Here is a 24,861-nt window from a genome sequence, read left to right on the forward strand (position 1 = left end):
TGGTAACCAAGTAATGTATGCACATAACTCGTACCAAGACAGCATGTTAGACCTAATTGACAGATGAATAGTGACTTGTGAGATAAAAAAACACGTGAGGTATTGTTGAATTGTTGTTGAGCGTGTGAATCAGAGAAACTGCGGTACCAATGTCATTATGGAGAGTATTTCATGCCTTGAGGTCAAGGAGTTCAATACTTTTGCATTAGTATTGAACTTCATTGAACAAGACCACTCTTCCAAATGACTTCACAGAACATGTTCTATAAATGAGGACGTGAAAAGCATGATACTAGAGAACACATGCTTCTTTTGACAATGAGAACTAGCAACTTGAGCTTACCACGCCCAGAAGGGGAAAAGGCTGAAGTACATCAATGGAAAGTGTCAAATTCTTTGGAAACATATAATTTTTGCATTTACTAACCCAAATCAAAGCCCCCAAAGATACAAAAAAAGACCCAGACCCAGTACAAATGTAATGAAAAAGAAGAATGTCAAGGGCCCAGTGAAGAAATATGACCAGTTTACTCCGTTTCTTGGTGGGTTATTGCCATAACAGAAGCCTGAAATCTTCAAAAAAAACTTAGAATTTTGACTATATAGAGATATACTAGAGATACACGCGGCTGACCTGTACAATTAGCTCCTGATTGTCTGAATCCCAAGAAGCAATGTATCCAGAAAACAAAATCTGCACTGCGTGCTCATTATAGTCATCAAGTTCTAAGGCACCAACCCCAGGGTCTCCTCTATAATGTATACCTCCACCTAGTCTTCTTCCTAGCTATCAACACATACATACAAGAAAGAGAGGAGATCAGCCATTGTATATCAGAATTTGTGTGATCAACGTGGTGAAAAGATCTTGCCTCAGAGAAATAATGGAAGTGTTCTACCGCCACGTGTATCACTTCTGGGCCAAAATGTAATGCAGGCTCGACTTGGGCACACACAGGTGTTCCAAGACCATATATTCTAACTGGTGTTGCAATGTTTGGTATGAATGGGCCATTAGGACCCACGGCCGGTCCTAAATCCATGAGTGTTGTAGGTATAACTGCTAACACAATATGGCTCAAAACCTCATCATAAACAAATGGACCAGTAGCTTGATATATGTGACCGGATCTTAGGGAAAGGCCGTTGCCTCTGGAATATATAATTACAAGTGGCATAAGATGAGGTAATTGGCCAGACCGTCCACTCAGCATGCAGCTTGCTGAGTGGACGTTAGTTCCAGCTGGTAAAGGATAAAAGAAGTCTTTTGAGGGAACCTATTTGGAGTTAGCACAACGGATTGGATCAAAGGGTCAGTTCAAACCACAAGAATAGGAGTATCGATTCTTGCATACTTCACAACCGACAGTGAATAGGCCATCCGCAAAGACCGGATTCTCTAGCATCGCGATTGAAAAGACAGGAATAAAAACAATAAAGAGTTTGAGATGAAAATTGACGATGAAGAACAGAAAGTTTATTGTGTTGTTTTGCTAAATCACACGTCAGTGTCCTCGCCTATTTATTAAGACCTGTGATATTACCTCAGCTTGATTCACGAACCTGCACAGCAGTTTCGTGAATGACCCCTTCAGGGTTTTGAAGGGTTTGTTCAAGTTCCACAAGCCAGGTTGTGGATGGACACTGGCCTGCTTCAATCGCCATTAGTTAACAACATATCCTGATATGGTTGTACGGAACCTCAGTGAGGGTGAGCAGGATGATGTAGTCGCTGGTACACCCTGGCCAAGGTTTCATTTTCCTATATGACAATTGAGACGCATGAGTAGTGATCAGCCATGGAGATCACAAATAACACTCAATTAACCCCGAGCTAGCATGAGCTAGCTCCCGTTAAAAACAAAGTCGCAGCAGAATCTATGGTAAGTAAATCTTTTATTGTTATTCAGATACATCCGGAGGAGGGATGTAGACATCAGGGGTCACCAATGTCTAGATCCCTCCGACGCCTTGCCAACTTTTTGGATAACGATTCAAACTGATAACACCCTGACAACCCTGAAGCGCAGTTCACCAAAGCAGTCACATGAACATTTTCATCTCATTCCAGATCCAGAGATGAGATGAGATGATCGAAAACAACTGACTAATTTCAAATCAACATTGGAATTACAGCTCTCATTCCTCACCATGTGTGGCGAGAGACTGAAAGGGGATCTAGACCAGATATGAAGGTCTAGATCCCAGCCGCGGTGGATTGGAGGTAAACAACAAACATTCAGCCAAAGATGATTTAAATCCTTGATGTATTGCTACACCCAGGATTTAAATCAAGGGTTAAACATACCCAGTTAGAGGTCATTCGGACCTGAAAGGTCAGAAAGACCTCCAAACTGTTGAGAATATCAAGTCGTTAGATTAAGATCTTCTTGTTTTCTTCGAAAGGGCTGTGAAACTTGAGGACCACAGATCACCTCATTTGTTTCGATTGGAAGCTTACAGTCTTGCGGTTTGTGGTGACATTGCTATCCAAAACCAAAAGGCTATGAAAGAAAGGGAACTATCAAAGAAAGGGATGGAGATCGGGATAGGATTTTCGGAAGTCAGCCAATCTGGGGAGTTGTTGGCAAAGCTTGGTTGGACAGACAGACTACGACAAGAGTAACATGTAGATTGAGTTGATTGCACGTGGGCACAGTGTTGGTTGGGGGTTAAAGCTCCCGAAAAATTTACAAGTACGGTGCGAATGTGTGTTTGAAAAGGATGGGGTCGGTGATTGCAATGTGTGGGGTGGGTGTGGTCTTCTACATATGTAGTTGATATGTTGCAGAGTATGGTCTCGCTTCTCAAATGGATGCGACCAGCGTGTGGTCTTTTGGTTGTTTTTTTAATTAGGAGACATATCACAAACTTTACAAAAGGCAAATTTAAACATATTATTGTAACAAGTATAAACAGATTGAATTTAAACACGAAATTTGAACAGGTATATAGAGAACTAGATGATGGTGAGAACATGATGTCTGTCAAGACGATGGAGTCAATTCACAAAGACTTCAGAAGGGGAATTGAGGGGGTGCCGGAGGCGTCAGGCGAGGAGCTGGGCGAGTTGACAGAGCTAAATAAGTGGGTAGATCAACGTGTCGAGCCTCGACTTTCTCCCCGTCGGGCAATACCTGGCTGTGTTGCCATATAAGATCCTCTTTGGGTGTCTCCACAGGAATTCGAACGAGCTTTGGGAGTTGAAGAATCTGACATCCAAGCTGGCATCTGTGTTGAACAAGCATGAGTGCAACAGCCGGGGCTCGGCCGTTCCTGCTGCCCCAAACATTTCTACAAGGCGGGCAAATCAGCAGAGACCCTATTGATTGGATGGGAGCGAATTGGACTCACGCAGGATTGATGTCATGGATTTGAGGGTTGGTGACGACTGAACCACACCCACGTAGATCGGTCACAAAGCGGTGACCTTTGCTTTGCTGGTAAGTCCAATGACTGAATGCATCCGTGAGGTAGTGCATGTTGGTGGGATTGTTGATAATAGCAAAACCAAAAAATCCGGAAGTGGCGAAAGATTCCAAAGGGTGTAAGGATTCTTCAACATGCATAACCTCGTGTGGTCCTTCAACATCCGGGATATCGCTCAAATTGTCATTATCGGGCGGCTTTTCCGAGGTGATAATGGTGTGCTCGACCAGCTGAAATCGAAATTCATACCAAGGAGGTCAGCTATGAATGTCTTTGACCTATTGTAGTTAAATTTTTGAATCATCACTTACACGAAGTTCGTTAATTATCTTCCACATATCGACATGACCCGAGAGGCCATTGACAGTTTTAGCATACGCAACAAATTCTTGAAGTAGAATGTCAACCGCGTTGTATAGACGCGATGTGTTTGTAGGTGCTACGATTTTCAGATTGAAACGGTTGTTTATGGCGGTTTTGCTGATCAAGGTGATAGGGCCATCTGGGTGCCACAGTTCAATAGATTGAACGGAGTGAGTTCGACCGTGCTTCGGTTCCTGATCAGACGGCCAACGGTAAGAGATAAAATCTGATTCGACCGTGTTCCCGTCTTGCTGAACTGTCCATTGCAAGCCTGCAACCCAGTTGAGGGCGCGGTGGGTATGTACTAATGAGGGTTCAGTCGATCGTCCAAAACGTTCTAGGCCTTGCGCTATGTTGTCTTCGGTGGTATGTAGCAAGGATAATGGCGCACCTGGAGTGAAGTCAGAAGCAGTTTTATATGTACATAAGGGAAACGAGAAAGGGTTGGTACTTACTACATCGACCAATCTTAAACCGCTTGGTCACTTCTGCTGGTAGTGGTACTGGATCGGGAAGCTTAAGATCATCAGCTTTTTTGGAAATGAGATTGTGTTTGTATCGGGTGTGGTCGTAGATGAGATTGATGGAACTTGATTGAGAAAACCACCATTTAAGATCAGTATTGGTCACTGAGCCATCCTGACTACCTAAAGTTGTAAATTCGAAACCGGCTGGGTCAAGTCTGTCGGTGATATCGTTGGGGACAAAAGTCTTTTGAAAGTGCATCCAAAGGTCGAGTCGCAGATCTTCGTAAGCTTGAGGGCGATAGACATTGATGGTTCGAGAAACAGGGATGGGCTTTTGTTTAGCCCATTTGGGTGCTTTAAAAGTCTCAAATCCACATAGAAAGGTTATTAGAGGGCTAGAAGCATCATACGCTGGTGTATCTGAATGTCTTCCGCGTGAACGGGTCGAGCTTGTTCCTCCGCCTGAGACTGCTTGTCCACGCTTGGACTTGTTGGTATTTGGTGGGAAACTTTGTGGAATTACGAGTCCGGTTCTCTTTGGCAGCAGCGAATGGATTGAATACGGAAGATGCTGTTGATGTAAGTTGAATGGATGAGGTCGAGGGCGCCGCAAAGGGTGTAGGAGTTGAGGAGTATTTGAGTGTATTGTTGTGTGCAGCAACTGATGCGGCTGCTTGCTTGAAAGCTTGGGTATCAAAAGCGTTGGAAAGGTGATGATCAGCTGAATTGGCCTGTTGCGTATTTGGATAAGATAATTGGGAGGTCGTAATAGGATTTGAAAATTGGACAGGATACGTAGGATTTGAGTACATATTTGGGGGATTGAGATGACCGTTAAGGGAATGGACAGGTCCGTTTGAGCTGGGGTCAATCATTGATTCAGTGGGTGATGAGCTGGAACTTCCTGTCAATCGGATTTTGATGCAGAAATCACAAAAACCATGAAGGGATGCGGGCCGGAGACAGCAAGCTGAGCAAGTATCTTGATTCATCTGGAGGTTGGAAGATAATTTGGGAAATTGGGAGACAACAGAATAGTAAGCTGAGAAAAGATGTTTTTGGAGATTGAGGTGAACGGACGAGTGAAAAAACGGGTGAGACAGGAGAGAACGGTAGGGATAGGGTGGATGAATTGTGGGTGTGAGACTCATCTTTATAAGAGCCCGGCTGTTGTGGCACTCCCGTGCTTCAATGATTATAGGCCTGGTTCGAAAAAAGGGTGTTTGACGCAGATGGCGAGTCGTGGCAGGTAGGTAACTGAAGCTTGATTAAAAATATGGGCCCTGCTCCTGATGATGGCTGAGAGGGTCACGGACCTAGGCGGGCCAGGGTTGGCGCGTTTCCAGACAGAACTGTTTCAGGCCTGGTACGTTGCATTTTCCCATTTCTGACGAAGTGACCCACGTGGCACTTTAGAGCCACCGTAGGTCAGCGCTGATATCAATTCGAGGTCATCTGCCAGGACCCTGGAGAGTGCAAACTGACCCTACTTATTGGTACCCGAATTCTGTTTTTGTCGGGTTTCGGGCTTTTCCCGCGCAACCATGACCATTTTCCGAGTTTTGAAAGCGGCAAAAGATGGAGCAAGGGCGCAGCTTTCTAGTACATATACTTTTGTCATGGTAGGGGCAGTATTTTCGGGTAAAACCCGATGTAGAGACTCGGCCCCGGTATGTAGGAATACGTCCGGGATCATTGAAAAAAAACAGTTTTTCTCCTCAACCAGCGCTCCAATAAACGTGGGGCTGGTATCATAAGGTAGCCTGTCTTTGCCCGCACACACCGAGCTACTGTACAGCTTCATAGGTAGACAAGTGTTGTGCAGGAGCAAATACCCGAAAAGTGCGTTTTGTCACTAGGGTCTGCACGCGCTCTCCAGGGTCCTCATCTGCCCCGATGTCCATTTGATATCAATTCGATATCAATTCGATATACAAATTGTCGATATCGATTTTATGTCGGGATCACCAGCCCTCACCAGCCCCAGCAGGTGTGAGGAACGCCAGAGCTCTGTCGACTGGCTGTCAGCAAAATCTAATCATCAGGTCTCGATATCGAGTCTTGACCCGATCTCAACTCGAGATCAATCTGATATCAAAAATTTGGAGATCAGTTCGATATCAGGCCTGTCAAAGAGTTGACCCGTGGTGTAGATAAGACTTCTTCAAACATAAAAAAGAAATTTCAAGACAAAAATTGAGAGCGCAAAAATGACAACTTTGTTATTGCTTACAGCCTGTACATGGAGTTTATGAGATGTACAGAGCGAGAGGAAGCGAGTCAGTTTTTATTTGACTCTCAATTTTTGTTAGCTTGAACAAGCCCTCTCTGCGCGGCCACGTCTGCGCGCCTCGCAGAGGGGCTTGGGACTAATCGTGAGTTCCTGGCACGGAGACTCCACGAGTTAAGTCCACTTATGTAGTTTTTCACTTTTTCCCGCTTTCCTCACTGATAAAAACGACTTTACCTTGCAGGAAAAGTTGTTTGTATTTTTGTTCTACATGTGTTTCCATCTTGATATCCTGGTTATCACTACTTCATCACCCTGATCATGAGTTGTGTTTTCAAGCTCTTATGTCCCATATGTAAATGAATGTACAGCCTGTATTCACATTGTACGTGATTTAAACATAAGGATGTGCAAAACATTTGGTGAATTTGGCACAGGCAGAAACTAGCGTACAAAAAGCACTGAAAACAGACCACAATACAGGCGGGTGTTGTAAGAATGTTAAAGCCACATCTCTGGCCGCATCAGATAGTTTGTCTACAATCTGAGACTATGAGGATGTGTAGAACAAAAATATGAACAACTTTTCCTGCAAGGTAAAGTTGTTTTTATCAGTGAGGAAAGCGGGAAAAAGCAAAAAACTACATAAGTGGACTTAGCTCGTGGAGTCTCCGTGCCAGGAACTCACGATTAGTCCCAAGCCCCTCTGCGAGGCGCGCAGAGAGGGCTTGTTCAAGCTAACAATTTTTGGGGTGTCTCTCAAAGTAGGATTTCAAAATTGAGAGTCGAAAGATTTTAAACTCTCTTGCTAGTGACATTGCTCATTTCCACCTATCACACATGAATACAGTCTAATACAGTCTAATACAGCATGAGGGCAGCACAAGGGAAGTGATAGATATACTGTGACATGCTTGGATAGGAAAGGTACGTTTCAAAAAGGTTCAAAATCTTTTGACTCTCCATTTTAAAATCCTACTTTGAGAGACCCCCCAAAAATTGAGAGTCAAATAGAAATTTGCTCGCTTTGTACATCTCATACCCTCCATGTACAGACTGTATGCAATGACAAAGTAGTAAATTTTTTGCTCTCAATTTTTCCCTCTAAATTTTTTTTTATTTGAACAAGTCTATACTAGAATAGGTTACAGAGCCAAGTGTCGTAGCCTTGACGAAATGATTTGCAAGCCACCTCTCATTCACGTGATTGCTCTCTTGACCATCCACTTGCAACTAACTCCCTCATTACCTTTACGGTCATGAGCTCTTTACCATTACACTGATTATTATATATAATCAACCTAAGTGGATTCTTGAACTCTTGTTCCTCCCACTTCATTAATCTTTTTCAAAGGTTTCATCACTTCACTATAAGTATTCCATCTTATTCAAGCTCATTTTATTTATATAAATCTTTGCTTCACTCAATCTTTGATTCTATATAAAAATCATTAAACTTTTTTTGACCCACCTCTCCTCGCCCTTATATGTAAACTTGTAATACTTTTTTTGGTCCGCCTCATAGCAGACCTTTCTTGTTACCTTTGAGTCAGTTGCACATCCCCAAGATACTATCCTGTATTCTGTATCCTCACTTTGCAACTAGGGCCCTGCGCCCTGATTCAAGCTAAAAACTTCCACTCATGAGTTTCTAGCTAGAATCACCAAGGCTCCATACCTATTCTGCACGGTGTGACAAATTTGTCTCACCTTGTGGGTATAATAAGACACAACACTTCCTTATATGAAGACGTTCGGTGAACTCGTCAAAGGTTTTATACGAGAAAAGGCAAAAAGGTTATTATAGTATTGTATAAACCATTCAATACTTTTGAACACGAGAAATAAAGCATTTTACTAAACTCAGCCCCCTCTTAAGGGTTGACCGCCCCCTTTTAGTCAGGCAAGGAGTATACCCAAAGCGTGTGAATAGGCATGGATGCCAAACAACACATAGGGGACGGTCTCAAATTCAGGTGAACTGGGAAATGGATGGTATGCTACTGATATATTTGGCTTACACTCTTGCTTCAAAGAGATAACACATGATATCCTTCTGATCAACTTTCTCTAGATGATGATGATGATGATGATGATGATGATGATGATGTATCAATGAAAGATCCAATCATGTTTTGTTTCACTTATCAGCCTTGCTATATGTTGACGTGAATGTGAGGGGTAATACATGACTTTGATCTAATCAAGGACCCAATCATTATCAATCAAATTCTTTCTTTGATTATTTCGGATCCATTTTTTACTGTGCATGTCTTCAACCATCACCAGAGATAACAAGGAAGAAGTAATTTTTTTATCAATTGCTACAACAGGGGGACAAGATGGACTTTTGAAGTGTACACAACGTGAGAGAACACTACCTCAAAAATAATATTTTCCGTCCAGAACAGAAAAGTACAGGCATGTTTTCCTGTAGAAAACTCTCACCAGCACAAAAAAAAGTTGAAAATGAGTAGAAAGGTCCCTTAGATTTCTGCTTGATCATCTGTGCTCCATTGATTTTTTCATATTTTTATTGAAAGAACTCTTTGTTGTACTAACAAAACATGTTTTCAGGCTCCAGAGTGTGACCTGTAAGAACCATTGCGGGGGTGTGTCAGAAACTCAAATTTTGTACAGAACCACCAGATCATAGGGTTTTGGACCAGTCTTAAGTTTCTGAGCTGACCTAGGCCAGGGATTTACAGGTCACAATCTGAAGCCAACAATATTGTTTCATTAGTACACAAAAGGGGTGTTGTAACAAAAATTATGAAAAGATCACAGAAACAGAAAGAAGCAAGTAGAAATATCATGGCCCTCTTTGCATATATTTACCATTTTTTTGTCTTGTTGGGAGTTTTCTACAAGCAAATCTGCCTTTATTTTTCTTTTCCGCACGGAAAATATTAATTTTTGTGCAGTGGAAGGAGAGGTTTGATTCACCAAGAACCAGATCCAGCAACAAATCTTAAGCCTTGAGAGCAGGAGGAGGAGATAACAATCCCTTTCCAAAGATTGGCTTTCCATTTCATCCAAATTCAAGATGACTCACTTTATGTTCAGCTTTGCATTCACACAGATCAATGACTGACAGCCTCTTTTGAATCATATTCTTCTTCCTCAACTAAAAGGGGGTGGTCAACCCTTCTGTAGGGGTGGCCGGTTGTAGTAAGACCCTAAATAAAGCAATTCCAAATGAAAATTGATATTATGCTTGATGCTCAAGCTCTTTGGTGTTCTTTGTCTTGTTTTTTTTGGGGGGTTTCCCTTGGAATATTCAGATGTTTTGATTTTTGATTTATGTTTTTGGTAGGTTTTTTTGTTTAGATCATCAATAAAAAATGGCACTGATTCTTTCTATTTGGTTTTCATGGATCTGTTGTGGAATTTTCCAGTCCTTCTTTCTGAGAAAGAAACTGGATTTTCAACTTTTTTGTGACTATTCTTTTAGAATGATTTGAATATGTAGGCTGTATATATTTTTCAAAAAAAAGTGAATTCCAAATGATCACTGATTGTTCTCATTGATAAAGGTGTTCATGTTGTTTTTGCAAAGTATTTGTTTGTTTGTTTCAATTTGTGGTTGCATGTTTCATGTGTGTACATGTGAATTTTGAGCATTGTGAAGATTTCAAATGCCTAGATGAGTGAACAGGACAAAAAAATGAGTGTGAGGTAGATGTGATGGTCAGTTGATATTGATTTTCATCAGAGACAAAAAGATAGAAAAGAAAATGAAAAGAAACAGACAAGTCAAAAAACCCCACTGCAATGGGTTGAGAACCAAGTGTGTTAGATAATTGTACTCTCTCAAAGTTGCATATGACAAAGAAATATACAACTTTTTTTGTTTTCAAGAATGTGATGGATTTTTGCACATATGCACAAGAATCTGTGTGTGACTTTTGACACACTTCAGATTACCAAATGCTGATTTTGGGTCACATGTGTAACCAAAAACTTTTACATTTGGTTGCACACATCACACAGACATTGCCAATGTCAGTGTACAATATCAACCTCCTCTTGTGGGGTTTCACAATATTTACCTATCTCTGCACATCATACATCAATCAGGTTCATGATGGAAGGATTGAATTTTCCTCCCAATCTTGCAGCATGTTGAAAAAGGGCTGATGCAAAGTTATACAGAACACACTCTGATGGCAAGATGATTTTATAAGTGATTTGATATATACAGCTTGGGGTGGAATGGATTTTTGCATGGGTCAAATGGTGGGTGCAGCACAGTTTGAGCACAATGGTACACGCCTGGCACGGGCGCGTATGGGTGGGTATCTCTTTCCCTGAACGGGGGTGGGCGCCCCCATGAACCCACTCAGGTGATCTACAAGGTCTTCAGCTATCTTCAGCCCTCTTACCCCCCAAGGTGTCTCAGATGTCCATATCTGTTATCTGTACCACCTCATACCATCTTCTTCAGTCATGGAAGCACATACAGTAAAGGTACCATGATGAAAAAATCTTGGAATCTGATATGACCTGACTAGTCCTACATACAGAGACTAGAAGCTTGTTGTGTCTTGGGTGATTGGATTGTGTTGCAAGGGTTTGGATATTGTATAGTGACATCTGATGATTAGATTGTACTCTAGACAAGAAAGCCATCTATGAAGGTGCCATCAACACCCAAACCAATCCGACACAATACAACTTTTGGAGGGTTTCCATGTCGTATTGGCCAACCCATATATTCAGACCAATACCCAATACAATATGAGGACAAAAAAATCCGGTTGGCCATATCGTGTTGCTGAAGCGATACAAGCCAATACCGTAGTTAAAGATTGGTTGCAAGGCTTTTCAAGTAAGAAGAAGGCATACTGCCTCCATCATGTATTGTGTTGCTGATACCTGATATGGAAAATCCTCACTCCTCATATCAGGTTGGCTGACCCAACATGGGAAACCCAATGATTTGGTGCCGGGTTGGCAACACAAAACCAATCTGATACCAACATCCACATTGGATTGGTTCAGGTGTTGGTGCCATACAACTGAATACATAGATAAAGAGACCTCATCTACAATATAAAGGCACAAGGCTTGACAACTGGGCAGTGTTGCATCTGCTGTGCTCCAACCCTGTTACATCATACATAAGGCATGATTCATGACCCAGCAAATTGTGATAGTGTTTGCCTTGCCATCAAGTACCACATCCAACCAAAATACATTTTGAAGTTGCTGCCTGACCCGCTGCGCAACAAGATGTGTCAAAGCTCAAGTTCTTTTGGGCCGCAACAACATTTGTTGCATTACTTCCCAAAAAAACTTGAAATTTGATGTTTTTTTGGCGCAGTTGCATCTTTTGCGTTGCGGGGAGGTCAACACGCCGTGCAACCCAGGCTAACGTTTTGTTGTTGCGGTACTTACCGCAACACAGTGTCTGCCGCTGGGTTTTGTTGCGTGTTGCGGAGCAACACACCAAAAAACCCGCTTTCTGTGGTGTGGTGTGTTGCTGGCACAGGGTTGCAACATCCCACCAAGGGTCTATCAATCATTTCATTACTAGTGATGTCAATTGACCAATTCCTGATAGTGTTTGCCTTACGGCCACCTTGCTTGCGCCATCAAGGGTGTAAATCATGTTGATACCATCAACTACCAATCATTTGCTCAGGTCGCGGTGGAGGGAGTGTTTTGTACACCATAATCTACCACTATTATAGGTTTTGGTGGACTTTATTGGTTAGGTGAATCAACTGTCCCAAATGAATCAAAAATTTTAGACACAAGAAAAAACATCCTAAGTTCATCCCTCAAATTCTCAACATGCAAGAAATTTGTGCAATTCAATTAACCTTATTCTAAAGGCAAAAAAGACTGTTTACGTAGTCCAGTTGTCATTCAAGAATTCCTTAATACCTCAGCTTGTCCCATCAAACTTTTAGAATATTACCTTTGAGTAAGAGACAACTCTTTCATCACTTTGACTAAACTCTATGTTACTGCCAACGGTACTCCACCTTCTTTCTCTTGGTCTATTTCCAGATTTTGCATTCATTTTGATGAATCTTTCTCTGGCCACTCCTTACATTCTGGGGAAACCACAGATTTGGTGCAAGCTGGCACTAACATAGATTCTATCAAAAGTGCTGGTCGCTGGTCCCCTGAGACCTTTTGAATGCATGTATGTGGACATGTTGCCTTACAATTACCTAAGAATCCAAGTCATGTAATCGGGCACACTTCTTGTGTGGGCTCCAGAGTTTCAAAATTGAGACTGATTTGTGGTGCAAGTGTGTTTCAATTTGTTTTCAAAGAAAATATAGAAAGGTTTTTGTACCTTTATGGCTTTCACCCCTCAGTTGTATATTATGTATTTTTTTCTCGGACCAGTCAACATTTTTCAGACCTTTGTGTTTTCTCAAAGATTTCTACCTTTTTGGGTCTTTGAGACTGTTTTTTGTTGTTGCTGTTGATGTGAGGATCCCAAAAATAGCCTTGGCTCCTCAGAAACTTGAAAATGAGGGCGCTTACAGTTTTTGGGCCTCAATCAATACCTGTCAAAGATTACAAAAAGCTTGGGGGTAGCAACCATACAGATCATTCCTGTACAGTTGTCTCTGACATAACCCATCTGTGCTGTAAGCCATACTCCATCAAAACCCATACAAATTTGGCCATCTGCAGAAAAATTGCAGGAAAAGTGGGTACATAACCCATAACTTTGTAGTACCCCATAACCCATAAGGTTTTGGCGGGAAACCAGAGCTCATAACCCATAACCAAGGGGTCATTTGAAAAAAAATGACCGAGGGAGGCTTGAAAAACTTCAAAAATAAAGATTTACACACAAACTCAAGTAATCAATTTGATTGTAACCTTATTCAACCTTATTTCAATTTCACACACCGCACATCACAAACTCCATTACATTAGGCTTCCTGCAAAATCTTTGTCATAACCCATATTTTGTCTGCAAATATATAATCATGGCTTTTGAAAGAGATTGAGGTAGCCTATACTCTAGCAAAACCCATACTTTTGGGCGACATTTTTTGGGTATGGGTTATGTCAGAGATGACTGTATGTGCATACATATGCTGTTTGAGGTACCAGCGCTCAGCAGCTGTACATCAACCTAAAACGGACTGAGCCATCAGATGTAAATGCCAACAAGACCAGTTGCATTCCAAATCAGACTTTCTGGCTGTACAGATAGCTGTTTCCATCAAGTTCTTCCACTACCAAAAATGTGATATATACTGGATAGAAAAGAAAAGTATTGATGTAGAAAAATGCTGAGAAACCAGGAAGAGATCAAAAAATACAAACAAACTCTGTCTTCTTCCTGGATCCTGCAGTTGCATTATGATTTTTTTTTATTTTACAAGCAGATAATGGTAAAGATATTGTCACTAGGAGCAAGCTTCTAGACAAGAGAATAGGTAAGGAGTTATTGTGTTGTTGCCACAACAAACAATGTGTAAGCCTTCATGTTGTTAAGCCTTTAATGTATCTTGCTTACTCCCACCGCTTTGCTTTCATGAGGATGCACAATTCCCTCATATAAGGATATATAGTGGATGATCACTATCTCATTCCCACTTCTTAAGAATCTCTCCTCAAAGGTTTTTCAATTGCTATATACTCAACTATTCTCATATCTTATTATTGTAATTCCAGCTCTATGCCCCAATTTTGGCAAAACCCCCACTTTGTGAGTTTAACACAGATCACATCAGGAAACCCTCAAATCTATAATGTTGAAAATCATCTGATAACTCCCTGTAACAATACATGCAATTCAACCCATGATACTGAAGACATCATTTTGAATTTTGCAAACATCAATAACTTTTGCAATTCCAGTTCAAACACCTTGATTTTGAGTTCATTAGAAAGCTGGACTGCTCTTCTACAATGCTCATTATTGTATCACAACCGCAGCTAGTCTGAAAAAGATTCTTCATGGCCATATATGCACAACACTAAAAGTGACTGATCAAGTGTGTATATGACAAGATGACACTTTAATTCCCAAGGAAAGTTTAAAGGGGACCAGTTCTGCTTTCAAATGAAGTAACAACCAAGATGTTTGAAGTAGACCTACCTGATTTTGTGATGGTTATAGACTGGGAGCAATGCTGACCTTGTCAGCGCAGCATTCTCCTTTTTGAAAATCTGCACTACAAGGCTTCAAAAAAATGTTTGTTTTACAAACCGCAATGCTCCACAGAATGAGCCTGCTGCAAGGTGTTGTGTTGCTTACCCGGTGTTGCTCCAGAGTTGTAAGATCCACCAGAGCTCAGAGTAAGATGATTAGAAGGACACCTTGGCCATCCCACTGGCATCAAACCCTCTTTGTACAGGTCAACCAACCAAAGTCTTCACTTGGTGAGCCCAGTGAAGACTTTATTATCTGTCTACACTTTTTCTTTTTAGTGAAGAGTCAGCCCAATAGTTGCTGACCCCTCACAATCAAAGTCAAAGGCTAGCAAATGGTCTCAAATCAAGGTTTGGGCATTTTTTCATTTTGAATATCTACACTTGTTTTAAAAATGCTTGTCAATTTTTGTTTGACAAGATTGAGGATCAGCTGCGACAGTCGAGCAAATTGAGCGGTTGGGGTGCCTTTTCATTCAGGAACCTCAAGAGAGCTTATAAAAAGCTCTTCAAACCACGAGTAGTATCCGTGATCAACTCACACGGGTTTATAAGGACCAGGTGCTGGGGGTAGGGTCAAACAGAACTCACCAATTATCCAAATCACGAATCTCAACACCAGAATCACCACTTACTTCCACTGCCTTGGAACTGTGTTCCCATTGCTGTGAAATTACACCGGCGATTTCCGGGAAATTAGAATCACATACTGCATCACCGGAGTTTTTCCGTCGTTGTCAAAAGAGGGGGAGGGAAAGAATAAGAGGTATACATTTGGGCACGCCAGCGGTATTTGCTACGACGGTTTCAGTCTCACAGAGTACTGAAAGAAAGGGTATATCCCTGGTGAGCCCTGGTAGGGCAAAGTTGAACTTGAAGTGTTCTTCCGGTTGCTGGCCATGAGGTGTCGTAACTCATGAGAGGTCAGAAGAACTTCTTGAGTGTGTAAGATGCTTATGTGCCACAGTCGCGCTTTGTAACCGATGGCCTTCCGAGCGAGATGGTCTGCCTTCCCCGGGATAAGCTTTTGGCCGGGGCAAGGGCTACCCGCGCACAAGGACAATGTAGAACCTGACGATGACAGAACGTGTGACACGATTTGATGAAGGTCTTCAAGATTCTATCATTTTTTGTCTGGATGATCACTTACCAATTGGAACTCAACTCAGACAAAAGCCGACCAGGGAAATGCTCAGACTTCTCCTTCGCTATTACGAACGCTCCTTTCGCTCCCATCCTATCCTCACGCTAGCACTGGCGAACGGTATCTGTTCAATATGTGGAGATGGTGCTGCTCAGCTTATTCCCATTCTAGTCAGTAATCATTCTCAGATACGAATCTCGTGCCAATCTAACTGATACTTTTTGTGACATATTTTAATCTTGCATCTCAACCTGAATGTATCTCTAGACAAGCCAAGAACAACCTGACGTTCAGTTATCCTTTGACTTCTCGCGCCTGTTGCGGTATTTTGTTTTTGGCCTCAATATGGGCCCGTACGTGATTTCACTTTCTACCGATCGCAACTCTTACCTCCAACTTACCAACTCGGTCGCCTTCTTACACCGCACGGAAGGGTTTAGAATTGGAGGGAAGTGGAATGAGGTGAGGCAGGAAAAAACTAGGCTTGTCTTGAATATCTGAAATGTGATGGTGCGAGTAATGGGTTGACTCCATTCTCGTCGTCGACCTGTGAAGTCTTTTCAGCTACTGACATTATTCCTGTTTTTCTTCCTTCCACTTACTTTGATTTGATCGTAGTTTCTTGACCGTCACCTTCAGCCGAAACCTAAGACTATTGAAGCCGGGGAGAAATTGGGAGTAGAGCACGATGTCGAGATGAGTCTGATAGGATCTCCAACTGCTTCTTCATCGACTCTTCCTACTCATTCGACCTCCAAACCCACCGGGGGGGCACCCCTTCCCCTTTTAACGATATTCAAGATGGTCTTGGCTGGTCTGTGATCGCTTTTATTTGACCGAGGACCAGATATTGAACTGAATTTTTGCTTCCTCATTTGTGCTATCCCATATTTATTCTTGTGCACTTTTGTATCGGAATGGACATTTGATTTAGATCAGCTCCTGATGTTAGTGCCCTAGCTTGTCTGCCTTCTAGTCCTGTGATCATGTTCCTTGGTCTCATTCTTCATGCTTTCGACCTGTCTTCACAACACCTATATCTGGCGATACTATATTTGCTTCAAATGGGACTTTTCAATTCACAGGGCGCCGTTGACGTTATTGCGTCAGTGAAGTTTTTCATACTTTAAGGCTGCGGTATAAACCTCTTTTGACTTTCGTGTTCTCTCCCAATTTGTCAATAGTATTTTTGGGCTATATGGCCATCACTGAAGGTGCTGATTTAGTCGAACTCCAGAGCCGGATCCAGCGCCTATTTTGGAAACTGTTGATTGTGAATTGGCAGGTTTGGCCAATCATACAGGTAATCTATCAAGCGGTTTTTGTCATTTCCTGGTGTCGGAAGTTATGGCTAAAGTTGAGTTGCCACTACGTAGGTGATCAATTTTCGATTTATGCCCCTGAGGTTAAGAGTGTAAGTTTTGAAATTGTTCTCTACCCAAGAAAATCCTCGTCATCACTAGGTGTCTCACAAGGGATAGCATTAGCTCTCGGAATTGCGGTGCCCAAATTCTTATCTTGTAAAGATGCGCAAACATTGCCCAGCGCGCTTACTGAGATACGACATTTTATGCATCTCTCCTCAGGCCATTCGGAGCGGGCTGTGGAATCATTTGGACAATCTTTCTGAGCTACGCTTCCGCGTGAAATTTTCGTCGATATTCCAATCTTTGTTTCTAGAATCTGTGGAATTGCATATGGTTAGTTTTGATGGTTTGCATGTACAGGCGCTTGTATTTCAGTTTCATAATTGCAAGACGACGCAAACAACTAAAACACAAGGATCCTGAGAGACATGATCTTTGGGAATCGCGCATGGTGATGGACTCCCGGGTGCTTGGTCGCTTGGGTTCCTTTTGGTCACCCAGTGTTTTTTCAAAGGGAACCTGCAGGTTGTAAACTTGTCCAAATCTGAAACATAATAGAAAAATGGGAACCTTACAAAATAGAAAGATGAATGTCAATCTGATGTTGCAGGCACATACTGCATTCCATAGAAGTCATGAGATTTGATAAGCGAGAATCGGGCCCGTAAATGGCCTTGAGAGGTGTTGATTGGATGTTGCATCAATTTCACGATTTTGTGGATGGTCCATGTCATGGAAGCTTGACTCTTGAGAGGTTCGTCGGTCACTGGTGAGGGCCGCCGCATAGTTGGCAGCGGGCAAAGATGATATGGCGAGAACGGGCAAAAGTTGCACCCACATAGGCGAACGCGAACAAAAAGTCAACATGCCTATACCTGAGCGCCCATACCTCTTCTTGTCTCTAGATGGTGCAGCATTCATACGGCCAAGATCTTCAATTGAGCTTGGCGAAAGCTCTTGTCATGCGCATTATATAGAAGTCATACGCAAGAACGCGTTCAAATGTGAAGAGCTTATCAGAGTAAGGCCGTTTGTTTGATACGAACTCGATCAGTTGCTCTTATACACTTCTCGAAGAATATCCAACTTGTCGTGACCGCTACATTGCGCTTGCCCTAAACCAACATTCGAAAACCGCGCTTCCATGTATGCCCTCAAGACGTCAATCATCTTTACGATCGTGACGGCCAAACTCAAAGGACTATCAGCGACTGGAGAGCCCTGCCGCGAAGCGAACAATAAGCTCGATCCCAACACGCACAAGTTTTTGTCAGATTGTGGTCCTATCGATTTTTGTAATGGCACAACACAGACTTGCGAGTTGAAAGGCTGCCGTGTCGACGAATTTCCTTTTGGTTATGATTCTGATGACACTCTACCTGAAATGTGCGCAGATGGTAAGACTTGATGGATGACCTTTCATAAGATGATTACAATGCACTAATGGGGGTATCTTTGGGTCTTATGTTCTACCAACAGGCTACGTGTGTCCCGACGAAGAAAGTTCTTGTCAGCCATTGATGGCTTTGGGAGGCCCTTGTCAACTCAATCGGGATGGTTAGTCATCTCGAATCGCTCCGCAGAACCTCATGCGGTCCCCTTGATCGAGTCAAGAGGTAGAACGTTTAGTTGATCATCGTTCCGCACTTTACTTCCAGATGAATGCGCGCTGAATCCAGTCTCTCTATCGAATGCTTCAAATATGGTAGTGTGCCTTCACTACACTTGTCAGGCGGCGAACATTTCTTTGGGTCAGGTAGGTTGATAAATATTTTAACTAACTGCGTCCGGGGAACGGTGTGGTAGTTTTCCTGACGAAGAGCTGACGACGCGACGTGGGGCATTAAATGTCATATTAGACCTGTTTAATCGATAACACGGTCTACAGTGGCTTCTTACCAGACGGGTCTTTGTCGTCAGACGTCGTAATGCGCGACAACTGCGACATCGCTCTCTATTGCGATTCGGAACGGCTGATATGTCAACAGACTGCTGCAATTGGTCAAACGTGCCAAGCTGACTCTCATTGCAACTCATCGAACTGCGTCTTCTCATCAACAACAACAAATCAAAGTATGTTGAATCAATCCATCTCGCTCTCCACCTACAAACAGAAGGGCACCTGTGCACCATCTCCAGCTACGCCCTTACAGCTATCGAATTGGGTTTATGTGTTTGTTGTGGTTGGGATATTATTAGTGATCTTTGGTATTGTCTTCGGACTCCTACAAATTCATAAAGTGGAGAGCAAGTCCAGAATGGAAATGCTAAATAAATACTGGGACGAGCAACTAGCGTTCAGAGAAAGTATTATTAATTTACATGCAGCACTGGGCGGTACGGCAAATTCAACTGGACATCGAAAGAGGCTTGAATGAATGCCAATGCAATCCACTTCATAGCATCCAAGTCACTAGGAAATCTCTTCAATATACAGTTCTAAATAATGTCAAAAATTGGGATATTTAAGCCCTTGCTGTATTGGCACATGGCTTATATGGGACAAAGGATCATTGTTGAGATGGATAGGTCAATTGTTCTACATCTTGTCTCCTACAATTGTCCATGTCAATCCTGGCTTGTTGCAATTATCAGGAATTATAATCCTTATTCATAACTCGAAAACCAAATAGTCAAAGTACTTTACAATCGCAGGAATCCTGAGGAATCAGATCAAGAAAAGATATAAACACTCAGGCCTCACATGGGCGTTTTATTGAGTTACATATTTAGAGATCAGAGTTGACTTCAACTCGAACCAAAGGATGCTTTTGTCAAAAGGAACCAAGATGCGGAGGATTCTCAGCATTACTGTGCACTTGATTTGATTGGTTTTTCTTTTCTTCTTCAAATTACATGATTTACTCCAGAATCCTTCAAGTAGGCATTCATAGCCGACTGTTTAATGACAGTACTCAAAGGTGCCTTGTGTCTGTCCGTATTGGCCTTGCAGCTCCTTGCAGTCAACATGGGCGACCTGTTTTAGGATTTATCCAAAAAACCCTGGTTTGTGAATCAGGACAGGCAACGGGGCCGGATTCTTGTCAAATGGTGATTTGGGGGATTTACTTTCACAAGCGCATTCAACCACAGTCCTTTCGTTATACTTAGTGGCCATCGAAATTCAAAACACTTCGAATACCAATCAAAAAGAACCAACTCTCTTGATCTTATAGACAACACAGAAACATCCTTCAGCAAGATCCCCGTATTTTGATACGGTGAAATCTGCGGGAATCATTTTCAACCAATTGTGGACCCGTTGTTGCGAAAACTGATCCAACATCAGCGTTGGACAACGTCAAGGAAAAACATGATCTCAAGTACATGGTATTCGAAATGTCTTTCAATCGAAATCGAATCTCATCTTTGTTCCGCACTTGACTTGTCATCAACCTAGGCACTAGCTCGTCGCAATGTATGCGTCTCTACCGAGCCCGGCGTGATCGTGAGCGAGTTACAATCCAAGAACAATACGCCATACTCGGATTCATCTCCTCTGGCACTTACGGAAAGGTATACAAAGGACAGCCCAGAGCACTAGTCGATTCACATCTTCCTGGACAGAATTCTAGGGAGGCGCGAGGAGATCTGGTAGCGATCAAGAAATTCAAACCAGGTCCGTCTTTCCATATTCACCTTCCTGGATTTCTGGCTGATCCTGTGTGAACTAGATCGAGAGGGTGAGGTGAATTATACTGGTATTAGCCAAAGTGCTTGCCGTGAAATCATGGTCTGTTGTGAATTGATTCCTGTATCTTACCACTTCCCATATTGACCTGCGCCTGGTTTTTTCTCCCACATTTCATTCCAAGCTCAACCGTGAAATCCAGCATGAAAACGTGGCTTCTCTGAAACAGGTTATGTTACAAGACAAATCAATCTACCTCGTCTTCGAGTATTGTGAGCATGACTTTCTTGTATGTCTGTTCTACCTCTAATTTCTCTACCATCTCTGTCTGTATCGCGTGACTATCAGTTGAATTATACCTTGGAATTTACTTAGCAAATCATCCACCACCACTCTCAATCGCGTAGCAATATACCTGAAAGTACCCTCAAATCCCTGCTTTGGCAGCTCCTCAATGGTGTTAATTACTTACACGCGAATTGGATCGTACATCGTGACTTAAAGCCCGCCAACATCCTAGTCACTGATCGTGGGGTGGTAAAGATAGGTGCGTCCAGCAGTACACTGGTGTTTCCAACAGGCATTCTTCTGACTAAGAGCGACCTCAACTTGTATATCCAGGTGATTTGGGCCTTGCACGTAGCTATCACTCACCTCTACAATCGCTCTACTCGTCCGACAAGGTGGTTGTGACGATTTGGTACCGATCACCAGATCTGTTACTTGGTGCTCGTCATTATACTCCATCAGTCGATATTTGGTCAGTTGGATGTATCATGGGTGAACTCCTCTACCTTCGTCCGATGTTTAAGGGTGAGGAAGCCAAGCCTGAACCGCATTCAAAGAAGGGTGGAAGTGGAGTTCCATTTCAACGAGATCAACTTCATAAAATTTTCGACATCCTCGGTCTAGCTACCAGTTTGGTTCAATTCTTTGAGTCTTTCCCAGAGTTCACGATTACTGACTTCATATTTTGGCGGCTGACTCATAGAAGAAGAATGGCCCTCTATTGTACATTTGCAAGAATACCCACATCTTGCTCGGTTTGAAAAGTAAGAGAAATACAACTGTTTTGCACCGATTGTCTCACTGACCTCCAATACAAAACACTGTCACTTGATTGTTCAAACAGGACTACCAACTCACTTCGACATTGGTATAATGCAAGGACGACTTCGTTTAGGTCTTCACCTGCAGCTCAAAACGAAGGCTATGATCTACTGTGCCAACTCCTTCGATACGACCCATCCAGCCGGATCACAGCTAAAGAATCTCTCACTCATAAATATTTCAGCTTGAGCTTCCCTCCGCTTCCGAGTCTAAATTGCTTTGATGGTCAACATGGAGTTGTCTATCCCGTCCGGAGAGTCACACCTGATGACTCAGATCCGAAAATGTCCGTGGCTGGTCCGGCTGCCCCCAGTGGTGGTGGAGCAGGCTTACTTGGTGCAAAGAGTACATACAATCCTCTCAGTGCTCTACATACAGCTAGCCGACCTGGTACTGCAGGACATGATGGACTACCTGTACGGAGCTCTAAACGCGCTCGATATGATTGAGTCCATGACAATTCTCTTCTGACGACAATCATGCATATACCATCAATGTAAAAACAATTGTAATCTAACCAGTACAAGATCTGTGATATAATTTATAATGAGTACCCCACAGTCATCAAAAATCACCTTTTACGCTTGTTTTGGCTAGTGGACTGCTTCTTGAGACTTGCCACTAGGGCACCCAACCCATCGTCACCGCGATCGTGCGGATCGGTTTTGTCTTTAGTAGAACCTGACGGAGGCTGGCCTCCGGCAGTTCCGGCGCTATCACTCTTGCGTTCTCTTTGGGATCGTGCAACTTGCAAGAGTTTTGACATGTTTTTGGTTTTCTTGTACCTATGGGAGCCAGAAGTATCAGTGTCATTTAGGGTCAGCAATCCAATAAAGATGTGACAAGAACGAAGATGAGGTGAACACTCCGCTTACTGAGGATTAGATGGGTCAATAGCAAACTCGTGATCGTTGTAGACCATCGCAAATCGTTCGTCTGCAGTGTTGATATCGAAATGATCCGCCGGTAAAGCCTCTTGCTCACTGCGCTTCATCTTCTTCAATAATTTGGAACGTCCTTTCAACTTTTCAGCCTTGACAATTTGATTGATATCAAAATGAGCTCGAGTAGGATCTGCTTCCTCATTGACATCAAAGAGTAATTCAAGCTCGGCTGCTCCACTCGTCTTCGTTTTATTGTCGTCGTCTTCGTCATCATTCGTAATCTTGGTCCTGTTCTTTTTCTCTTTGGCACCCTTTTTGGATTTCTTTAGAGGCTTCTCCGAGTCATCAAGTTGTTGTGAACCGGACTCGTTGTCCCGATCGACGTGAGGCGCGATTACAGAGTCTGATTTGCGCAACTTCTTCGGACGGGTCGATTCAATATTGCTTTCAGAAATTACAGCTTCCTTCTGGCTGAACGCAGGAACGAAAGTGATGTCGAGCTCCTGAGTCTCATTTGCTTTAGATGTCCCTAGATCGCTCAGCCCAAGAAGATCTCTCAGTTTAGATCGATTAGAGCCTTTTTTCGGTTTGAGGTCAGCTGAGTGTTCAGAAGAATTGTCCTCGTCGCTTGAGGGAGGGGCTACATATGCTCTGAAGTCTAATTCGTCCAGTTCTTCTCGAGTCATCTTTTGAGTATTGCGCCGCGTGACCTTTGTCCGGTGTGGATCTTCTGCATCCCATGTCAGCTTAACTTTGGAGTGTCGTAAAGCCTGGATATTGATCAGGTTCAGTGTACTGGGCTCATCAGCAAAGATTACGAGAGTTACTCACGTCAGTCGCATAGTCAACACCTTTATAGTTTGTTGAATCCTCTTTACATTCATCGTGTAAGTCACCTTCCTCGAACACCATGTCTTCGGGAACATAACTGTCAGGATCAGGAAGAGATTAGTCAACATTTGGTGATGTTGGATGCTCAATGATGAATGTACCTCAAGTCAAAAACGTTGGCGGTTCTCTCAAACTCGGTGCCCTCAATTTCTTCATAAACATGTGCAGCAGCATCAACAGAGTCAAGTTCGACTACCGCATAAAAGTATCGAAGGCGATTCAATTGGTATCGTCTGAGAGCTTCCTCATCAAGCTCAGCACCTTCGTCCTCAAAGGCCAATTCATCGTCTGAGTTCTCATCCTCTGAATTTTCGAGACCAGCCGTAGTACGAGAACCGTCTTTGAATAACTCTCGTGGCGGTCCTTCGACGTCTTCCTTACTCATTTGCTCCTTTCCAAATTGACTTTTGAAGATTGAAACTTTGATGACTTGTCCTTTTACTATCACATGTGTTTTATCTCCCTTTTCTGATAAATTTGATTCTGAACGTAGAGTAGATCGAGCCGGAGCAGTGAGAGAAAGGAGAGATGAAAAGACTTTGAAAAGATCGATTGGCTTGACATGATCCCAATCTAAATTTACAACCGCAATCCTTTTGGTAGGCTTAATTTGGTTTTCAGAATTCTCGGCTTCGGGTAGTTCTTCAAGTTTTGATTCATCGAGATCAACATAGAAATCAGACTGTTCATCTCCTCGAGTACGCCTTCGTTGGTGAGAAGCTCCACCAAGTTCAAGTTCAAGATCGTCCTCTTCATCTGACTCTGATTGAGATGATTCGAAATAATTCCTGTCCTGCTCTTCTTCACTACTGTCTTCTTCATCAGAACTCTCAAGTAAAACCTGACCACGTGCCAGATCCACAAAGTTGCTTTTCAATTTCGAAACTGGTTTCTTCGATTTTTGCTTGAGACCTAAATTTTGGGGTACAGTTGTTTTGGGATTATCAGATATTGAACATCATAGATGGCTTATCGGTTTACTGCTCACCTGATCCACCTGAAGTTGATTGCTTGGATGGTTTGGCAACAGGCTGAAATCGATCATCATCCAAGGCTTTAGTCTTAGCACGTTTACTGGGCCTTAGGAAACGTGGGTCAGTGTAGAGACTATTGAATCGTGGATCAGTGATGGTACTAGGATCGGATGGTGGCATGTTGATTTGATTTGGTGTTATTCACTTTCCAAAAGTTGAGACCAGTCAGTTGAGG

The 24,861-nt window shown here is 42.7% G+C and overlaps 6 protein-coding genes across 6 annotated transcripts; 3 read left to right on the top strand and 3 right to left on the bottom strand.

Annotated features, from left to right (window-relative positions):
- Positions 1–527: 527 nt before the first annotated feature.
- Positions 528–1,665, bottom strand: MELLADRAFT_103670 (uncharacterized protein; the record flags this gene model as incomplete). The annotated part of the gene is made up of 4 exons (XM_007406469.1): positions 528–566; positions 635–787; positions 957–1,277; positions 1,564–1,665. 4 exons carry the CDS (start codon positions 1,663–1,665, stop codon positions 528–530), a joined length of 615 nt encoding a protein of 204 aa, XP_007406531.1.
- A 1,352-nt stretch (positions 1,666–3,017) lies between these two features.
- Positions 3,018–3,482, bottom strand: MELLADRAFT_51874 (uncharacterized protein; the record flags this gene model as incomplete). Its single annotated transcript, XM_007406468.1, has 2 exons — positions 3,018–3,294; positions 3,355–3,482. 2 exons carry the CDS (start codon positions 3,480–3,482, stop codon positions 3,018–3,020), a joined length of 405 nt encoding a protein of 134 aa, XP_007406530.1.
- Positions 3,483–15,813: 12,331 nt separating this feature from the next.
- MELLADRAFT_94608 (uncharacterized protein) lies at positions 15,814–17,250 on the top strand (the record flags this gene model as incomplete). The annotated part of the gene is made up of 6 exons (XM_007406445.1): positions 15,814–15,939; positions 16,037–16,231; positions 16,409–16,583; positions 16,704–16,716; positions 16,880–17,183; positions 17,245–17,250. The coding sequence occupies 6 exons, from the start codon at positions 15,814–15,816 to the stop codon at positions 17,248–17,250; spliced, it is 819 nt and encodes a 272-aa protein (XP_007406507.1).
- Positions 17,251–18,313: 1,063 nt separating this feature from the next.
- Positions 18,314–19,457, top strand: MELLADRAFT_26925 (uncharacterized protein; the record flags this gene model as incomplete). The annotated part of the gene is made up of 5 exons (XM_007406446.1): positions 18,314–18,533; positions 18,616–18,693; positions 18,795–18,892; positions 18,996–19,181; positions 19,251–19,457. Coding segments are annotated over 5 exons (789 nt in total), but the record flags the coding sequence as incomplete, so codon positions are not given.
- A 1,099-nt stretch (positions 19,458–20,556) lies between these two features.
- MELLADRAFT_34042 (uncharacterized protein) lies at positions 20,557–22,326 on the top strand (the record flags this gene model as incomplete). The annotated part of the gene is made up of 7 exons (XM_007406447.1): positions 20,557–20,755; positions 20,811–20,869; positions 20,952–21,056; positions 21,143–21,314; positions 21,389–21,685; positions 21,759–21,810; positions 21,900–22,326. The coding sequence occupies 7 exons, from the start codon at positions 20,557–20,559 to the stop codon at positions 22,324–22,326; spliced, it is 1,311 nt and encodes a 436-aa protein (XP_007406509.1).
- A 20-nt stretch (positions 22,327–22,346) lies between these two features.
- On the bottom strand, positions 22,347–24,853 carry MELLADRAFT_76990 (uncharacterized protein; the record flags this gene model as incomplete). Its single annotated transcript, XM_007406467.1, has 5 exons — positions 22,347–22,662; positions 22,753–23,531; positions 23,593–23,689; positions 23,754–24,564; positions 24,641–24,853. 5 exons carry the CDS (start codon positions 24,804–24,806, stop codon positions 22,449–22,451), a joined length of 2,067 nt encoding a protein of 688 aa, XP_007406529.1.
- Positions 24,854–24,861: the final 8 nt, after the last annotated feature.

This window comes from Melampsora larici-populina (assembly GCF_000204055.1).
Source record: "Melampsora larici-populina 98AG31 unplaced genomic scaffold MELLAscaffold_6, whole genome shotgun sequence".
Taxonomy (NCBI): Eukaryota; Fungi; Basidiomycota; class Pucciniomycetes; order Pucciniales; family Melampsoraceae; genus Melampsora; species Melampsora laricis-populina.